A 14,834-nucleotide genomic window follows, 5' to 3' on the forward strand; every position below is an offset into this window, starting at 1 on the left:
TCTCTTACGTAATGATCTGAATAGAACCCTGATTGTTTCTGTAAAGTCTGTTTTTTGGGTACATATTCTGTTTTATCTTAATAATTGTGATTTTATCAGGCCCCTGAATGTGTGTTTTGGGTGGAAGCTTGTTTGAAATAGTAAAGCATGTGTGTCTGGTTTTTGTTAAGAATACTTGATGTCCAATTTTTGATTGTTTAGAAAGTTTTCCCCTTTGAATACCATCGTATCCAGGAAGGACTCACTTAAGAGATAATATCTCTGGTTAGGGTAGGGTTCGGGTAGAGTTAGGGTAGGGTTCGGGTAGAGTTCGGGTAGGGTTAGGGTAGGGTTGTGGTAGGGTTGGGGTAGGTTTCTGGTAGGGTTAGGGTAGGGTTAGGGTTAGGCTCGGGGCAAGAAAAGGAAGAGGGGCCAGGGATGCCTGAACGTCTTTGTACACACTTTGTGCTTCCATCGTAACCCTCTGTGGACTCCGGCCTCGTTTACACGGCAAAGAATAGGAGTTTATCCGCAAAACCTCCTTCACATCTGGGGTTAGGGTTAGGGTAGGGTTCTGGTAGGGTTAGGGGTAGGGTTAGGGTTAGGGTCCGTTTAAACCACACCAGTGTGCAGATCCACTGAATCGGCAAAGTTTTTAAATCTATTTCCCCTCTGCAAAGAATTGTGTTTATAGCGAAATGTTCTCTGCACACATTTCTGTGTGGATTAAAGTACAAAAACAAGACACAGCACCCTCCGGTGGACCGGCATACTAACTCCATCACTGTCAGTGTGTCTGCTGCAGCAGTGTGAACGCAACTCCTTTTGAACTGAGTCCAACGTCGTGGACATGGGGCTTTGGAGGGATGGATGGATGGATGGATGGACGGACGGACGGACGGATGGATGGACGGATGGATGGATGGATGGATGGATGGATGATGGATGGATGGATGGCTGAATGACTGGGGTTCATATGGGCAGAGATGTCAGCATGAGTAGCATCATTAGTGATGGATGACTGAGCGTTTGTCTCTGTTCACTTTCGAACCAGACGATGAAATATGGCGCAGCAGTTCTCTGCAGCCCAACGACCACTGAGGTATGGAGCCTGACAAGCATAAATTATCTTAATAGAATTTAATAAAAAACACTTTATTCCAAAGGTTTCAGTACTTTGAAATGCCAAGATGATCTAGTGTACTACCTGGAGAGAATCCTGAAGCTCAAGTTAGAACACTAAAATATTAAAACAAGAAATTGTAATCCCTGCTGGCAGAATGGCAGTGCATGATGAAAAATTAAGAATGCACAAGTGTGTCTCCCAGGTGGAGTTTTTCCAGTTATTAATTGATCTGAGAGCTGAATCTCATCCTCCATTATGGCTCAAAATGATAAAGATGATATGAAACAGATTTGAGAATATTTTAATGAGTGAATTGCCAGTATCATTTTTTTTTTTTTGCCATTTCCGCTTCATAATTTACCATCACAATGCTGTTGTTATCTGAAAACACCCAATTCTAATTAAGGAAAAAAAGTGCTTTTGTGTTAAGGTGGATGATGAGTAATGACGTCCATTAAAGTGTGGAATTATCAGAAAATTATTCTGATTAACACAAAAAATGCTGTTTTGTGGCCCAGCTCCCATCATTGTCCTTTCAAACACACACACACACACACGCACACACACTTATTTAAATATGGACTTTGCACATTAAATTGTACCTTCATCAACTCTAAATAACTGTCTCAAACCATATTCTGATGCAATAAAACACAAATATATAACATGGCAATTGACATTACTATTTCTGCAAATATTGAACCAATAATACATTCTGGGTTCACCAAACACATAAAGTCACATGAGGAGTCCAATGAATTACATTGATGTGAGCAAAGAAGAGCATCCTTCACGAGAATAAAAAGCCAAATGATACCATATTAACTATATATGGACATACACTCGATATATGAAACAGATATAAAATATCAATTAGAAACCATGTGTCAAGGTACAGTGTACAGGATTTATTTTCCCCAAAAGATTCTTTGACCTCACGTGTGGACGAGTTGAGTGTCTCACACACTCAATGCACATGAAGCCCATGTAAGACAAAAATACACAAACTGTAAGTGGCCAGAACAGTAAGACTCAAACATGGAAATATAACACGTAACTATGGCAACACAGAAACAATGTTAGGAGGAGCAGCCGCTACAATATTGTTGTGATGCAAATGGAAATGTGTTTGTGCAGAGTAGCTGGCTGGAGAGGCTGCACACGGTTTGGTGGTGGAACTGGTTGACTGTGACGGAGGTGGTCGGAGGTTTCCTCCACCGGAGCCTTCAGATGCCTGACTTGCCTCAGGAATGAGGGACCCTGGAGGACGAGGAGTCCCAAACAACAGGCCTCCCATAGACCTTGACTCGTGCAGGGACAGGACACAATGCAGACAAGCAGCCTTCACAGTCCTCGGAGGGTTTCACTGCACTCCGTCACCTTCAGGTGCAGCATGAAGCCTCCATCACAGCACAATGCAGCACATACAACAAAAGGTCTTTCACATGATGAGACAAGCAGCAACGCTGACGTAGAAATTCATCTTCGGTTGCATATTCAACTCGAGGAACCATTTTCTACGTTCCTACATATGTGCTTGCAAAATGAGCTTGAAAAGTTGAAAGTATGGTGAAGTCATAAAAAATAGATCCTGGCTCACCGTTCAATCCAAACTGGGAGGAGTCTGGCAGGAGACATGGCCGACACTCTTCTCAGGTATCAGGGTGTCAGACCTGAACCCTCAGCAGGTCCTGGACCAGGAACCCGTTCCACCACCACCAAGAGTCACCGGGTCAAAAGACCGATCAAATCCAGAATCACTGCAACCACAGCTGCTTAGAAAAAATAGTTGTGACCTTTTTGTTTGTATTGTCAACTGGTTTGGAAGATTGGACTTGATGGTCGGTGTTTTTCATCAACATGCCACTTTTTGACCAATCATCTTAGAAGTTTTCATTCTAACTTCACTATTTAAAGTCTCTCCGGAGATATTTCAGGATCAGCAGCTTCCAAGCTCCTGACACAACGTTCCTCCACAAAGTGAAGTGAGAGAAAGCAGATTGTGTGGAATGCAGGTTGAGATGACGCCTCTCACTCTGAGCGGCATCGGAGGCTTGAAATGTGTTTGTACAAACGCTAATGGAGCCAATTACTGAAGCTGAAGCACTTTTATGAGCTGCACCTGAGCCGGAAAGGACTCCTAATGAGCAGCACTTGATTTTGAAATGGCTCCCTCTAGTGGAAGAGCAACATGTTTGTACTGCAGGGAAAAACTTTATAGAAGCTAAATACTATCATGAAAAAACATGTCAAATACTGCATTTCACTCATTTTTAAAATGTGTCAGACTTTGGAGGTCTGTGTTAGAATGAAGTGAGGCCCCACACACACACACACACACACACACACACACACACACACACACACACACACACACACACACGCACACACAGATTACCGGCTCCATTAGAAATGTGTCTACAGGCTAAAGTCGGCCCTGAGAAAGATTCAATCCGGCCTCAAGGATGTGAAGAAATGATCAGTGGAACATATATATGTGTATATATAGATATATATATGTGAATGATGTGTTTGGTAATTCAGGTCTCGTACAATAGCTTGAAGTCCAACATGAAACACAGACAAAGGTAAATGTCAGAAAGCATTTCATTTCTCACAAAGTTACACACTTTGACATTAAATCACATGATGAGATTCATCGCGTCGCCGACAGGCGGGGAATCGACACAAAGCTTGTTTTTGCAGAGTCACGGTGAAAAGGACAAAGGAGCGGTTGAATGTCTGGCGTGGCGCCAGGTGTTGTGCAAGGTGTGGGCGGAAAGTCAGTCGGCCAATCACCAGCCTTCATTTGAAAAACAGACTTTGACACATTCATGAATGAGCGACGAGTTGGACTGTGTCAATGATTGTGTGTGTGAAGAGCTAGCTGTGGTAGAGCATGTTCCGACTGCATCAACAAAGTCCACAGTTCTTTCTAAAGACTGTTTGATAAAGACACAAAAAGCTGCAGCGGTGATGAAGAGAAGGAGAAACGTCCTGTCGGGGTGTGCCAGGTCTTCTGGGCTCTACAAGACCAGGACCTGCAGCACCCTGTAGGCCATGGAGAAGTTGACCCCCATCCCCAGCAGCCAGGCCAGAGCCCTGCAGGGCTGCGGCAGCGCCAACACGTACGCCACGCTGTGGAACAGCCGGGCGGCGGTGAAGAGGCGGAAGTGAAGCTGGGCGGAGGGAAGCTGGGGTCCAGTCAGGGTGTAGAGGAGGCCCAGCAGCACGAAGGGCACGGCGGTCTCCAGGTCGTTCTGGTGACACCTGCACAGTGACCACACGTCGGTGTGAAACCCTGCCGTTGAGCAAGCAGAGAAGAATCATGTCTGCTCAGCCTCGACCACCCACCTTCTCACTCGCTCCACATCTGGATGAGTCCTCAGCAGCTTCTTCCTCTCCTCTGCAGGCTTCCCCGCCACATCCTCCTCATTCGCAAAGGCCTGAAAGACACAGAGTTCATGCATGCACTGTTGTTGTTGTTGTTGTTGTTGTTGTTGTCGTTGTTGTTGTCGTTCCACAGCAGACGTGACCAGTAGGGTCAAAGATGCATGTGAAGAATCCAGGAAGAGGAGAAAACCATCATATTCAATCTCACTGTCACGTCAAAACACTTTCTGGAACTGGCAGCATCACAAGACAACTAACTAGCTAACTAACTACCGACATAACTACTGCTGGTGATCAAGATGTGAGCGACAGTCACCCCTCTGGAGAAGCGGAAGACGGCGGTCAAAGGTCCCATCAGTAGAATCTTCACAAGGACGATGGTGGCATGAGTGGTGAAAACTTTGAAGACCTCATCCTCCATCATAGCCGCCATTTTGGTTCTGTCCAACAAACATGGAAAATAGATCCAACATGGAAGCGTGAAGAAGCAGGGAAGCTTCCGTCGGAGCGTCACAACAACCTGCTGAGTTTCAGGACGCTGAGCGTTAAAGGCAGCCTCACATGTGAAACAACAGGTTTTTTAAAGTAGAAACACCTCAGCATGCTCAGGTGGTGTTAACAACTGCTCTGCTACGAACAACAGACTGAACTGAAGAAGTCCTGTTGTTCTTGTGCACAGAAAAGCACCTTTCCTGAGCCAAACCAATAGTTTCAGTGAGAACAACTTACCAGTGGAGCTCCGGACTCTGCAGGAGTGGAGCCGATCTGGATCTGTTGCATAACCTCACCGTTCACCCACTTCCTCCAGTGGGAGGAGCCTCGCAGCGAGAACCAGCTCCAGCTCCTCCGGTGGGAGGAGCCTCGCAGCGAGAACCAGCTCCAGCTCCTCCGGTGGGAGGAGCCTCGCAGCGAGAACCAGCTCCAGCTCCTCCAGCTCAGTCGCAGCTGTTTGTCCCTCAGACCAACAGGAAGCAGAGGTTTTTACAAGCGTTGCTCCAAAACTGTGGAACGACTTTCCTTTACACATCAAACAGGACGAGTCACTTCCTGTTTTTAAAACCGCTCTGAAAACACACTTTTCCTCTTTGGCTTCTAACTCAATCTCAGAGGTGGACTTTTAGTATTTTTTACAGTTGCAATTATTTTTATTGTTCTACATCATTTTTTATTGTGTGTTATTAAATTCTTCTTTTATTTGCTATGTGCTCCAGTGGGTGTGCCGCACTTTGGCCAGCCGTGTTGTTTTTAAAGTGCTTATGAATAAAGTTGAGTTGAGTTGTCAAAATGCTCTTCGGGTTTGTGTCCATCAATCACACAGAATAACATCAATCACTACATTTATGAATCATAATTCAGTTAAATTAGTTAAATTTCTAAGTGAAAGTCAAAATTAAAAGAAAACAAGAGACAAAACACTTTTTTTCTTTGGGTTTCAGGAAATGAACAGGTTTATAAAAGAAGTGAGGCTTGTTTTCACATAACCGCAACCCTAACCCTAAACCTGTGATTCCACCCAGCCCTAACCCTAACCCAGACCTAACCCACCCCGCCCTAACCCACCCAGACCTAACCCACCCAGACCTAACCCTAACCCAGCTCTAACCCACCCAGACCTAACCCACCCAGACCTAACCCTAACCCAGACCTAACCCACCCAGCCCTAACCCACCCAGCTCTAACCCACCCAGCCGTAACCCATCCAGACCTAACCCACCCAGACCTAACCCTAACCCTAACCCAGACCTAACCCTAACCCAGCCCGAACCCTAACCCAGCCCTAACCCACCCAGACCTAACCCTAACCCAGCCCAAACCCTAACCCAGCCCTAACCCACCCAGCCCAAACCCTAACCCAGCCCTAACCCTAACCCAGACCTAACCCTAACCCAGCTCTAACCCACCCAGACCTAACCCACCCAGACCTAACCCTAACCCAGACCTAACCCACCCAGCCCTAACCCACCCAGCTCTAACCCACCCAGCCGTAACCCATCCAGACCTAACCCACCCAGACCTAACCCTAACCCTAACCCAGACCTAACCCTAACCCAGCCCGAACCCTAACCCAGCCCTAACCCACCCAGACCTAACCCTAACCCAGCCCAAACCCTAACCCAGCCCTAACCCTAACCCAGCCCTAACCCACCCAGCCCAAACCCTAACCCAGCCCTAACCCTAACCCAGACCTAACCCTAACCCAGCTCTAACCCACCCTAACCCTAACCCTAACCCTAACCCAGAGTCTGGACCCTCATTAAACGCAGCGCTATCACAACGATGATCCAGGGAATATTATGTGATGAGAAGAGGATTAATTCATAAACAATAAATAGAGTAAAAAGATCTTCCTCCTATGGAGACTGCAGAGTGGAGCAAATCAAACCAAGGCGAACTTGTTGTTGGACGTGTCGTTCCAGGATTCAGGGTTCCGGTCGTGGACGGAACTCAACGTCATTAAACATGTGATATTATCAGTCGTCACTCAGGAGGTTCATCTCATGCAGGGTGGGTGAGTTTGACAAGCGGTAGATCTGAGAAAGGAATACGTGCTAAAGAGTTGGAATGTTGCAGGAAGAACGACGCTTGTATGCGTTGTTGTTGTTTTCCTGTGGTTCTATCAAACGTCCCTGCACATAGTAATCACAAGCCTCCGTCTTGTCTGGGAGGAGGGCAGCAGGGTCATGTGATAATCACACTGTGGGGAAGCAGGAGTCTGACAGAAAGACACCATTGGTCATGTGTGTATTTGGCCTGGGGCTCTTTGTTAATGCTCTGACATGTGGAAGCAGGATGCTAATGATATGTGATGCGCTTACAGATGATGCTAGCTTCCACTGCTCTGCCCAACGCTCCAAAGGCTTCAGCTGCCATCATGTCACATGTTTCTGTTTCTAACCAGCGTCGATACAAACAACAAACACCAGCTTCCAGCATCGTGGCGACCAAACAACTCCTGAATGTGAAGTGTTGACGTGACAAAGCGCTGCTGCATTGTGCTGCAGACCGTGGCTGTGCAGGACACAGTCAGCACTGGGACATGGACGTGAACCACAGTGGACGTTACAGTCTTCAGTTTGGCCACACATTTGGTTTTTAAATCTTTTGCATGAATCTCCTGCTGATTTCATCTTTTAGAACAAAGACTTGGAAATGTAACGACAGTATATATATGAGGGGAGACGTGCAAATGGGGACACTTCTGGGTTATGAAGCTTTACAGTTGAAATATAATGTTACAAACGGCTTTGTTTGTTAACGGCTGTTGGAATCCACAAGATCCACGACATGTTTCTATATATATTAATCAGTCTCCAAGTGTTAATACACACACGTATAACCCTTTATAATACATATTCATCTGCATTGGATTAACAACATAATCTTTAATTGACAAAAGGTTAGCTTTACCAAAATTATTCATAGTTTTACTCTTCCCTCATCACAATTATCAAATCAAAAGGAAAATGTGCTGTTGGAGAAAAAGCCTCTCCGCGGCGCCCCGCTGCAATTTGCAGAAAGGTTTTGTTCTATTTAATTACAGTTGTTGAAAGTATGTTCACAGTTTCCTGTATCTGCCGACGGCCTCAGCCTGTGGCTTTGAACAAAGTTTGTTCACAATGAAGACTTGAACCAGTCAGCTGAGGATTAGTTCTGATAGCAACTTGTAATTTCTCTGCAGTATTCAGTTTGAAATGGATTGTTGGCCTGTGATCAATATGTTACCGTCACACATCATGTCACTGGCGGCACAGATGATGACTTCCTCTGTGCACTTTCCCTTCTGCTGCAGGATTTCAACCAAACCCAAAAGGAAAGGAAGCGACGGGCCTCCCATGGATCTGAAACATCTACAACCAGGCCTCATCCTTTGTGCGACAGAAAACTAATGTCCTGTGATTTCCCACAAGGAGTGGTAATGGCACAAACCTGCATGGATTCCTTGCCAGCCCTGCCAGGCCCTAATTGGGAGGTTTGCTGCAATATTGTGCCATTGATTTCTTCTGGTAGCCGTGACGCTGCTGGTAGAGAACAACAATGACTGAAGAACAACCTGGCCAATGATCTTAATGCCACAAGCCAAGCACAGTTATTGATTTCATTACAGACGCCTCCCAGGTTCCAGGCACATACATTTTTTTATTGATTAGCAGCAGTGTCCACATCACTTCCAACACTGTCACATGCAGCCAATCAATGAGCAGCATGCTGAGCGCACAGAGCTTCAGCCGCAATATATTAGACAGCATTTCATCAGAGTGAGGAAGGTGAGGGTGACCCTCGCTGAGCACCTCCACCTGTGGCCTCACCTGTGGATGTGCGTCAATGAATTCTGTCTCTGCTCCCAGTCTCTGCTTGGATCTGATCCAGCTCACACTGAGTGAAGGCAGGTTCACCTGGACAGGTGGGCAGTGTCCACAGGACACACACCTCCAGGACATTCAGTCTCCACAGGACACACACCTCCAGGACATTCAGTCTCCACAGGACACACACCTCCAGGACATTCAGTCTCCACAGGACACACACCTCCAGGACATTCAGTCTCCACAGGACACATACCTCCAGGACATTCAGTCCCTCATTGGACACACACCTCCAGGACATTCAGTCTCCACAGGACACACACCTCCAGGACATTCAGTCTCCACAGTAAGGACATGCCAACTGGTCCCAGGAAGGGTTCGGGTTCGGACTGGAACCTTGAGCCTTGAGCTGACGGTGCCATCCACTGCTCCACCCACAAGCTCACAACTCAGCCACGACTTTACTTCCCCCTCCCGGACAAATAAAGTCTTTGATTGATTGATTGATTGATTGATTGATTGATTGATTGATCGGGGACGTTCCTCGTCCTTCACTGACGGGCTATTTGTGGCGAGCGGCAGAACAAGAGCGATGCAGGCGTCCTGCACAGGGCGGGGCTGCACCTCGTTAGGAAGCTATTTGAACAGAAAGGAGTTGAACCACGGCTCAATATTCCACACTTTTCCTCTCTGCACTCAAAAAGTGATATAAATCTCCTTTGGGCAGGATAATTACCAGGATAATTTTATCCATAATGATGCTTGTCAGTCAAAAGTGCTGATGAAATTAAAGAACTTTGTCTTGGTGAAGTTCCTCCTCCAGAATTATCCCAGATTTATGTCTGGGGAAGAAGAAAGAGAAAAGAGAAAGTTCCATTTCTAATCAATCTGGTTTGGTGGGTCGTGGCTGCAGGACAAGCAGAACAATCCCTGCTGTGTTCCAACTAATGTCACGTCCATGTGTGGAACTCAGGAAAGGACGGTCTGATTCCATCACTGTGCCGCGCTGCAAGTCAGACAAACTGCAATCTTTCTTCTCAAATTTCCATTCTTTTACTTGTCTTCGTCTGGGGGGGCAGGAGGGGGGGTTTAAGGGGCTACTTAAATTATTTCTGAGATGCTGTTATGAGCTTTGGTGGCAAAGGTAACGGCCTCCCGTGGATAAGAGGGGATAAAAGGGAAAAATACAAAAGGCATCACTGCCTGGATGTTATAATATTTAACATAAGCAGCGTCAAACATTTCTTAAAGGAATACATGTCATGTGTTTTCTTTTAACAAATTAACATGGAGGAATTGGGACCCTGTTATCCTGTGTATCACTCAACAAAGGAAGTGAACAGTGGCTTGTGTCAAAGTGTGACAATGACAGAATTAGAGCATGTTGTTCTTTCCTCCACGGGATCCAAAGTTTACTTTCCTCCTCACTTCAAATCTCCCTCATTTGCATTTTCTGGAGGAAAAAGAACCGTGTGTGAAAACAACATGTTTTAAGTGGAACCTTGGAGAAGTTCAGTGAGCAGAGCTGCCTGGTTCTCCGCCTGCAGGGTTCCTGGTTCTCCGCCTGCAGGGTTCCAGTGACAAAGAGGAAGTTCTGCAGCAGCTGCTGAACGTCTGCCTCCACCGCTGCTCCTCCACCCGCTTCACCTCCACTGCTTCACCACCACCCGCTGCACCACCACCACTGCTGCACCACGTCCGTCCGTCTCTGGGCTTGAGTTTCAAAGTGCTTGAGAATAAACTCAAGGTTTGCTCTGCTTGTCTAACTTTCTCTCGTTGCCTGGGTTTTGGGTTTTGGGTTTCGGGTTTCGGGTTTCGGGTTCTGGGTTCTGGTTTCGGGTTTCGGGTTTTGGGTTTTGGGTTTCGGGTTTCGGGTTTTGGGTTTTGGGTTTTGGGTTTCGGGTTTCGGGTTTTGGGTTTCGGGTTCTGGGTTCTGGTTTCGGGTTTTGGGTTTTGGGTTTCGGGTTTCGGGTTTCAGGTTCTGGGTTCTGGTTTCGGGTTTTGGGTTTTGGGTTCTGGGTTTCCGGTTTCGGGTTTTGGGTTCTGGGTTCTGGGTTTCGGGTTTGGGGTTCTGGGTTTGGGGTTCTGGGTTTGGGCTTCTGGGTTTGGGGTTTGGGGTTCTGGGTTTGGGGTTCTGGGTTCTGGGTTTGGGGTTTGGGGTTCTGGGTTCTGGGTTTGGGTTTTTGGTTTTGGGTTCTGGGTTCTGGGTGTGGGATTTTGGGTTCTGGGTTTGGGGTTCAGGGTTCTGGGTTTCGGGTTTGGGTTTTTGGTTTTGGGTTCTGGGTTCTGGGTGTGGGATTTTGGGTTCTGGGTTTGGGGTTCAGGGTTCTGGGTTTCGGGTTTGGGGTTCTGGGTTTGGGGTTCTGGGTTTGGGGTTCTGGGTTTGGGGTTCTGGGTTCTGGGTTTGGGGTTTGGGGTTTCGGGTTTGGGTTTTTGGTTTTGGGTTCTGGGTTTGGGATTTTGGGTTCTGGGTTTGGGATTTTGGGTTCTGGGTTTGGGGTTCAGGGTTCTGGGTTTCGGGTTTGGGGTTCTGGGTTTGGGGTTCTGGGTTTGGGGTTTGGGGTTCTGGGTTTGGGGTTCTGGGTTCTGGGTTTGGGGTTTGGGGTTTGGGGTTTGGGTTTTTGGTTTTGGGTTCTGGGTTCTGGGTTTGGGATTTTGGGTTCTGGGTTTGGGATTTTGGGTTCTGGGTTTGGGGTTCTGGGTTGTGGTGGTACTGAAGTGTGTGACAGGGTCTTTTGCTGAAGGTGTGGATTCAGACCGGGTCACTTGTCATGATTCATTCCTGATGACGTCGTGAAGAGCAGACGTTCCGCCGCTCCTCTGTTTATTCTCACAAACATGACAGCGTCTTGAAAGCACTGCTTCTAATGTGTGAGGTGAATGCAGCTCCATCCTTCTTCATTTGAGAGGCCCCTTATTCCCTCTCCGCCCTTGACTTTCTTCAATGTCAGCGCTCACTTCAAAAGCCTCGGAATGAGCTCTGAGGACTCCGTTGAGATTTCCCATAGCAAACAATTATTCTGTCCGTGGTTCTTTGACAGAGATTTCTCTAGATTTATATTTCTAGGCCATGAATAATATACTTTTGTTTCACGGTGTCTTGTGCTTCACAGTGGTGATGCTATTGACCCAAACCTTGAGCTGCATGTAGATCATTCTCTAAAGAGGGATCTAGGAACTGATAGAATTCAAAACAGCTCAGTCAAGAGCAGATTTATGGAAAAGCAGCGTTTAAGATGTTGGAGATTTTTCATCTTGGCTCAGCGCCTTCACATTCTGGGTTTCAGCAGGAAAAGTTCCCAAATACAAAGAAAGTTAGAACTTTCTCTTTCTGGTCAAAGCCTCCTTCCACCTTTCCCTGAGATCCCGAAGCGTCTCTGTACTCAGTTTCAGGTTTGAACACTTGGCTGAAGAATATTTGATTGTGTCTGTGCATCATCCAAAATAGATAAGAAAACCTGTCTTTTGCCACAGAAAGGGATTGTGAAGTCTCTCCAGCCAGCAGTGGTCCAACACTGGACCCTCCCTCAGGAACCACCACACAGACCCAGCAGCCGGGTCCTGAAGGAAACATGCAGAACCCCTGAACGAATACAAAGAAGACAACAAGCATCAGCTGTCCATATTGAACATTGCAGGTTCTGGCTGGACTCCTGTGTGAAGCTGGAACCTGAAGCTCCCGAGACACTGACAGGTCACGTCCCAAGAAACTCAGCCTGTAACCGTATAATGTTGGATTGCTAATCTAGCTGCACTTCACACTCCTGTTTATACACTTTCATGTTTCAATATGTGTGGAGGGTGTGTTCAAGTGCGTTCAGTTTCGTCTGTTATCAAATCATTTGCTAATCGGATTTGGAGACGCGTCTTGTACGTATGTCTGAATGTTGATTCCGGCACTTTGCTGGACGGTAAAGAGAATCGTACCTTCAGTCCTTGGTGTGCAGTCAGGGCGAGCACTGCTAGCACTGCTAGCACTGCTAGCACCGCTAGCCCTGTCAAAACCTTTTTTAGCTTTTTTTAATCATTAAAAAGTGATTCTGAAATCAGTGTCTGGAATCAATTAGTATAAATAATAATAAATTATAATAAACTTTATCCAGATGACGGTTCTATTTTGTGGAGCTCATATCTCCTACGTCCTCTAAACGCATCACAGCTCCTCTCCTCTGCTGGGCTAGCGGAGGAAAGCTGTGCTAGCCTCTGCTGGACGCTGCTATTGGGTTAAAATGTAGAGTGACCGTATCATCAGCCAATCAGATGTTGATGTGTTGTTGACAGAACACTTTAGGACCAGCAGAGTTTCTAGTGCTGGTCTGGGTGTGGTCGTTGAAATGATCCCGTGGCCAGGAGGTGACGAGGCTCTGCTGGTACCTGGTACCTGATGGCGGCTGATTTAACAAGACTGGATGATACGACGTGCTTGTAGTCCCTCCCTCCACTTCTCTTTCTCTGCACCCCCCCCCCCCCCCCCCCCCCCCCTCTATTTTTGTGTGAATAGATATCGGTCCTGGAATCATATTTTCTGTCTCACTGAGAACAAAGATGAATGAAATGTCCTCCTCGTCTGTGTCCAGGACTCGTCAGGCTTTACTCTGATCTTATTAGACCCAAACAACCACATTGACTCTCATTTCCTTTCAACATGAGGTGTATATGAGAGGAGACTGATTAATGCTTCAGTAAGAATCAGTGCTGATCAACTCGTATGACGACTGGGTGCTGGTGTTTGTGGAGACAGGTGAGCTTTGGCGGTTTTGATCTTTCAAACATGTATTCCATCTCTTCTCCCTCCACCAGGGAGCCTCCAACCAAGGTCAACGCTCAAAGGCAGAGTGCACCCTGGGAAATGAGCTGAGCATCAGAAGGAACAGCCTGACACTAGTGAAGTCCCCAGACAGCAGCCATCACTACCGCTTCCTGCCACAGAGGGAAGCAAAGACCTGCTCTACTTCCATCATTAACATCCTGCAGTCTGAGGACAATGATTCTCTTTGAACTTCACCTGCTTCAACCTTCAGTGAGCTTCTTTCAGTTCCACACCTGTTCTTCAGCCACAGCAGGACGAAGCTCCAGCAGCTGGACGCCGGCCGGACCAGGCAGGATGGACGACTTCTCAAGTTCTCACTGAAGACCATGTGGCGTGACGTGCAGCTTCTGAACATCCTCTGTAAATCACATGAGGTTCAACGTTAATACTGGTCCTGTTAGCATCTAGCGCTAGCCCGATTAGCAGTTAGCGTGTACCGTAGCTTCAGGGTGTCGTCATGTTGAACAAACATGGAGATTCTCCCAGTTCACCTCCTGGACCGCTGCACCTGGACCAGGTGAGCTGGGTGGGAGGGGTCTTTATGGACCAGGTGAGCAGGGTGGGAGGGGTCTTTATGGACCAGGTGAGCTGGGTGGGAGGAGTCTTTATGGACCAGGTGAGCTGGGTGGGAGGAGTCTTTATGGACCAGGTGAGCAGGGTGGGAGGGGTCTTTATGGACCAGGTGAGCTGGGTGGGAGGAGTCTTTATGGACCAGGTGAGCTGGGTGGGAGGAGTCTTTAGGGACCAGGTGAGCAGGGTGGGAGGGGTCTTTATGGACCAGGTGAGCTGGGTGGGAGGAGTCTTTAAAATCTTTGTTAATGAAAACCATTAAATTAACTGTTTCAGGTGCACAGTTTGCTCATTGTAATTCCATTTAAGGACCAAACTTGTCAGTGAACGTCTTCAAACTGTTTTTCTTTCATCCCATCAACTTCCTGTCATCAGATACGATCCAATAACAAATTTTTAGCGTCACTTCATTACATCAGAATATTGAATCAAAGTGAAAATCTAAATTTTTGTACCCTTTTTCATAAAAGACATAAAAACTTGTTCATAAAGAAAAGCAGTTTCCAGCCAGTTTGACCATATTAAATCTTTCTGAAGTCAAATGCTCTCAACTGAAGACTGAAGTGGAACGTTGCATCATGAAAGGTGTTGAAGTATAGAAGGAGATTCTCAACCCGGTTCTCATCAATCTGGCCTCATTTGCAGCGCCGCT

General features: G+C 46.8%; 1 protein-coding gene across 1 annotated transcript; it reads right to left on the bottom strand.

Moving 5' to 3' along the window:
- Positions 1–3,762: 3,762 nt before the first annotated feature.
- On the bottom strand, positions 3,763–5,276 carry LOC308146308 (microsomal glutathione S-transferase 1-like). Its single transcript, XM_080518057.1, has 4 exons — positions 5,228–5,276; positions 4,815–4,938; positions 4,460–4,551; positions 3,763–4,375 (listed from the first exon to the last, which is right to left on the bottom strand). The coding sequence occupies exons 2-4, from the start codon at positions 4,929–4,931 to the stop codon at positions 4,132–4,134; spliced, it is 453 nt and encodes a 150-aa protein (XP_080374183.1). The 5' UTR covers positions 4,932–4,938; positions 5,228–5,276; the 3' UTR covers positions 3,763–4,131.
- Positions 5,277–14,834: the final 9,558 nt, after the last annotated feature.

This window comes from Blennius ocellaris (assembly GCF_963422515.1).
Source record: "Blennius ocellaris genome assembly, chromosome: 22".
NCBI lineage: Eukaryota > Metazoa > Chordata > Actinopteri > Blenniiformes > Blenniidae > Blennius > Blennius ocellaris.

Coding starts and splice junctions, on each gene's coding strand:
- LOC308146308 (XM_080518057.1), bottom strand. CDS start 4,931: ATGGCGGCTATGATGGAGGATGAGGTCTTCAAAGTTTTCACCACTCAT. Junction 4,552..4,814: donor TCTTCCGCTTCTCCAGAGGG/GTGACTGTCGCT, acceptor TGTGTCTTTCAG/GCCTTTGCGAATGAGGAGGA. Junction 4,376..4,459: donor GATGTGGAGCGAGTGAGAAG/GTGGGTGGTCGA, acceptor GTCACTGTGCAG/GTGTCACCAGAACGACCTGG.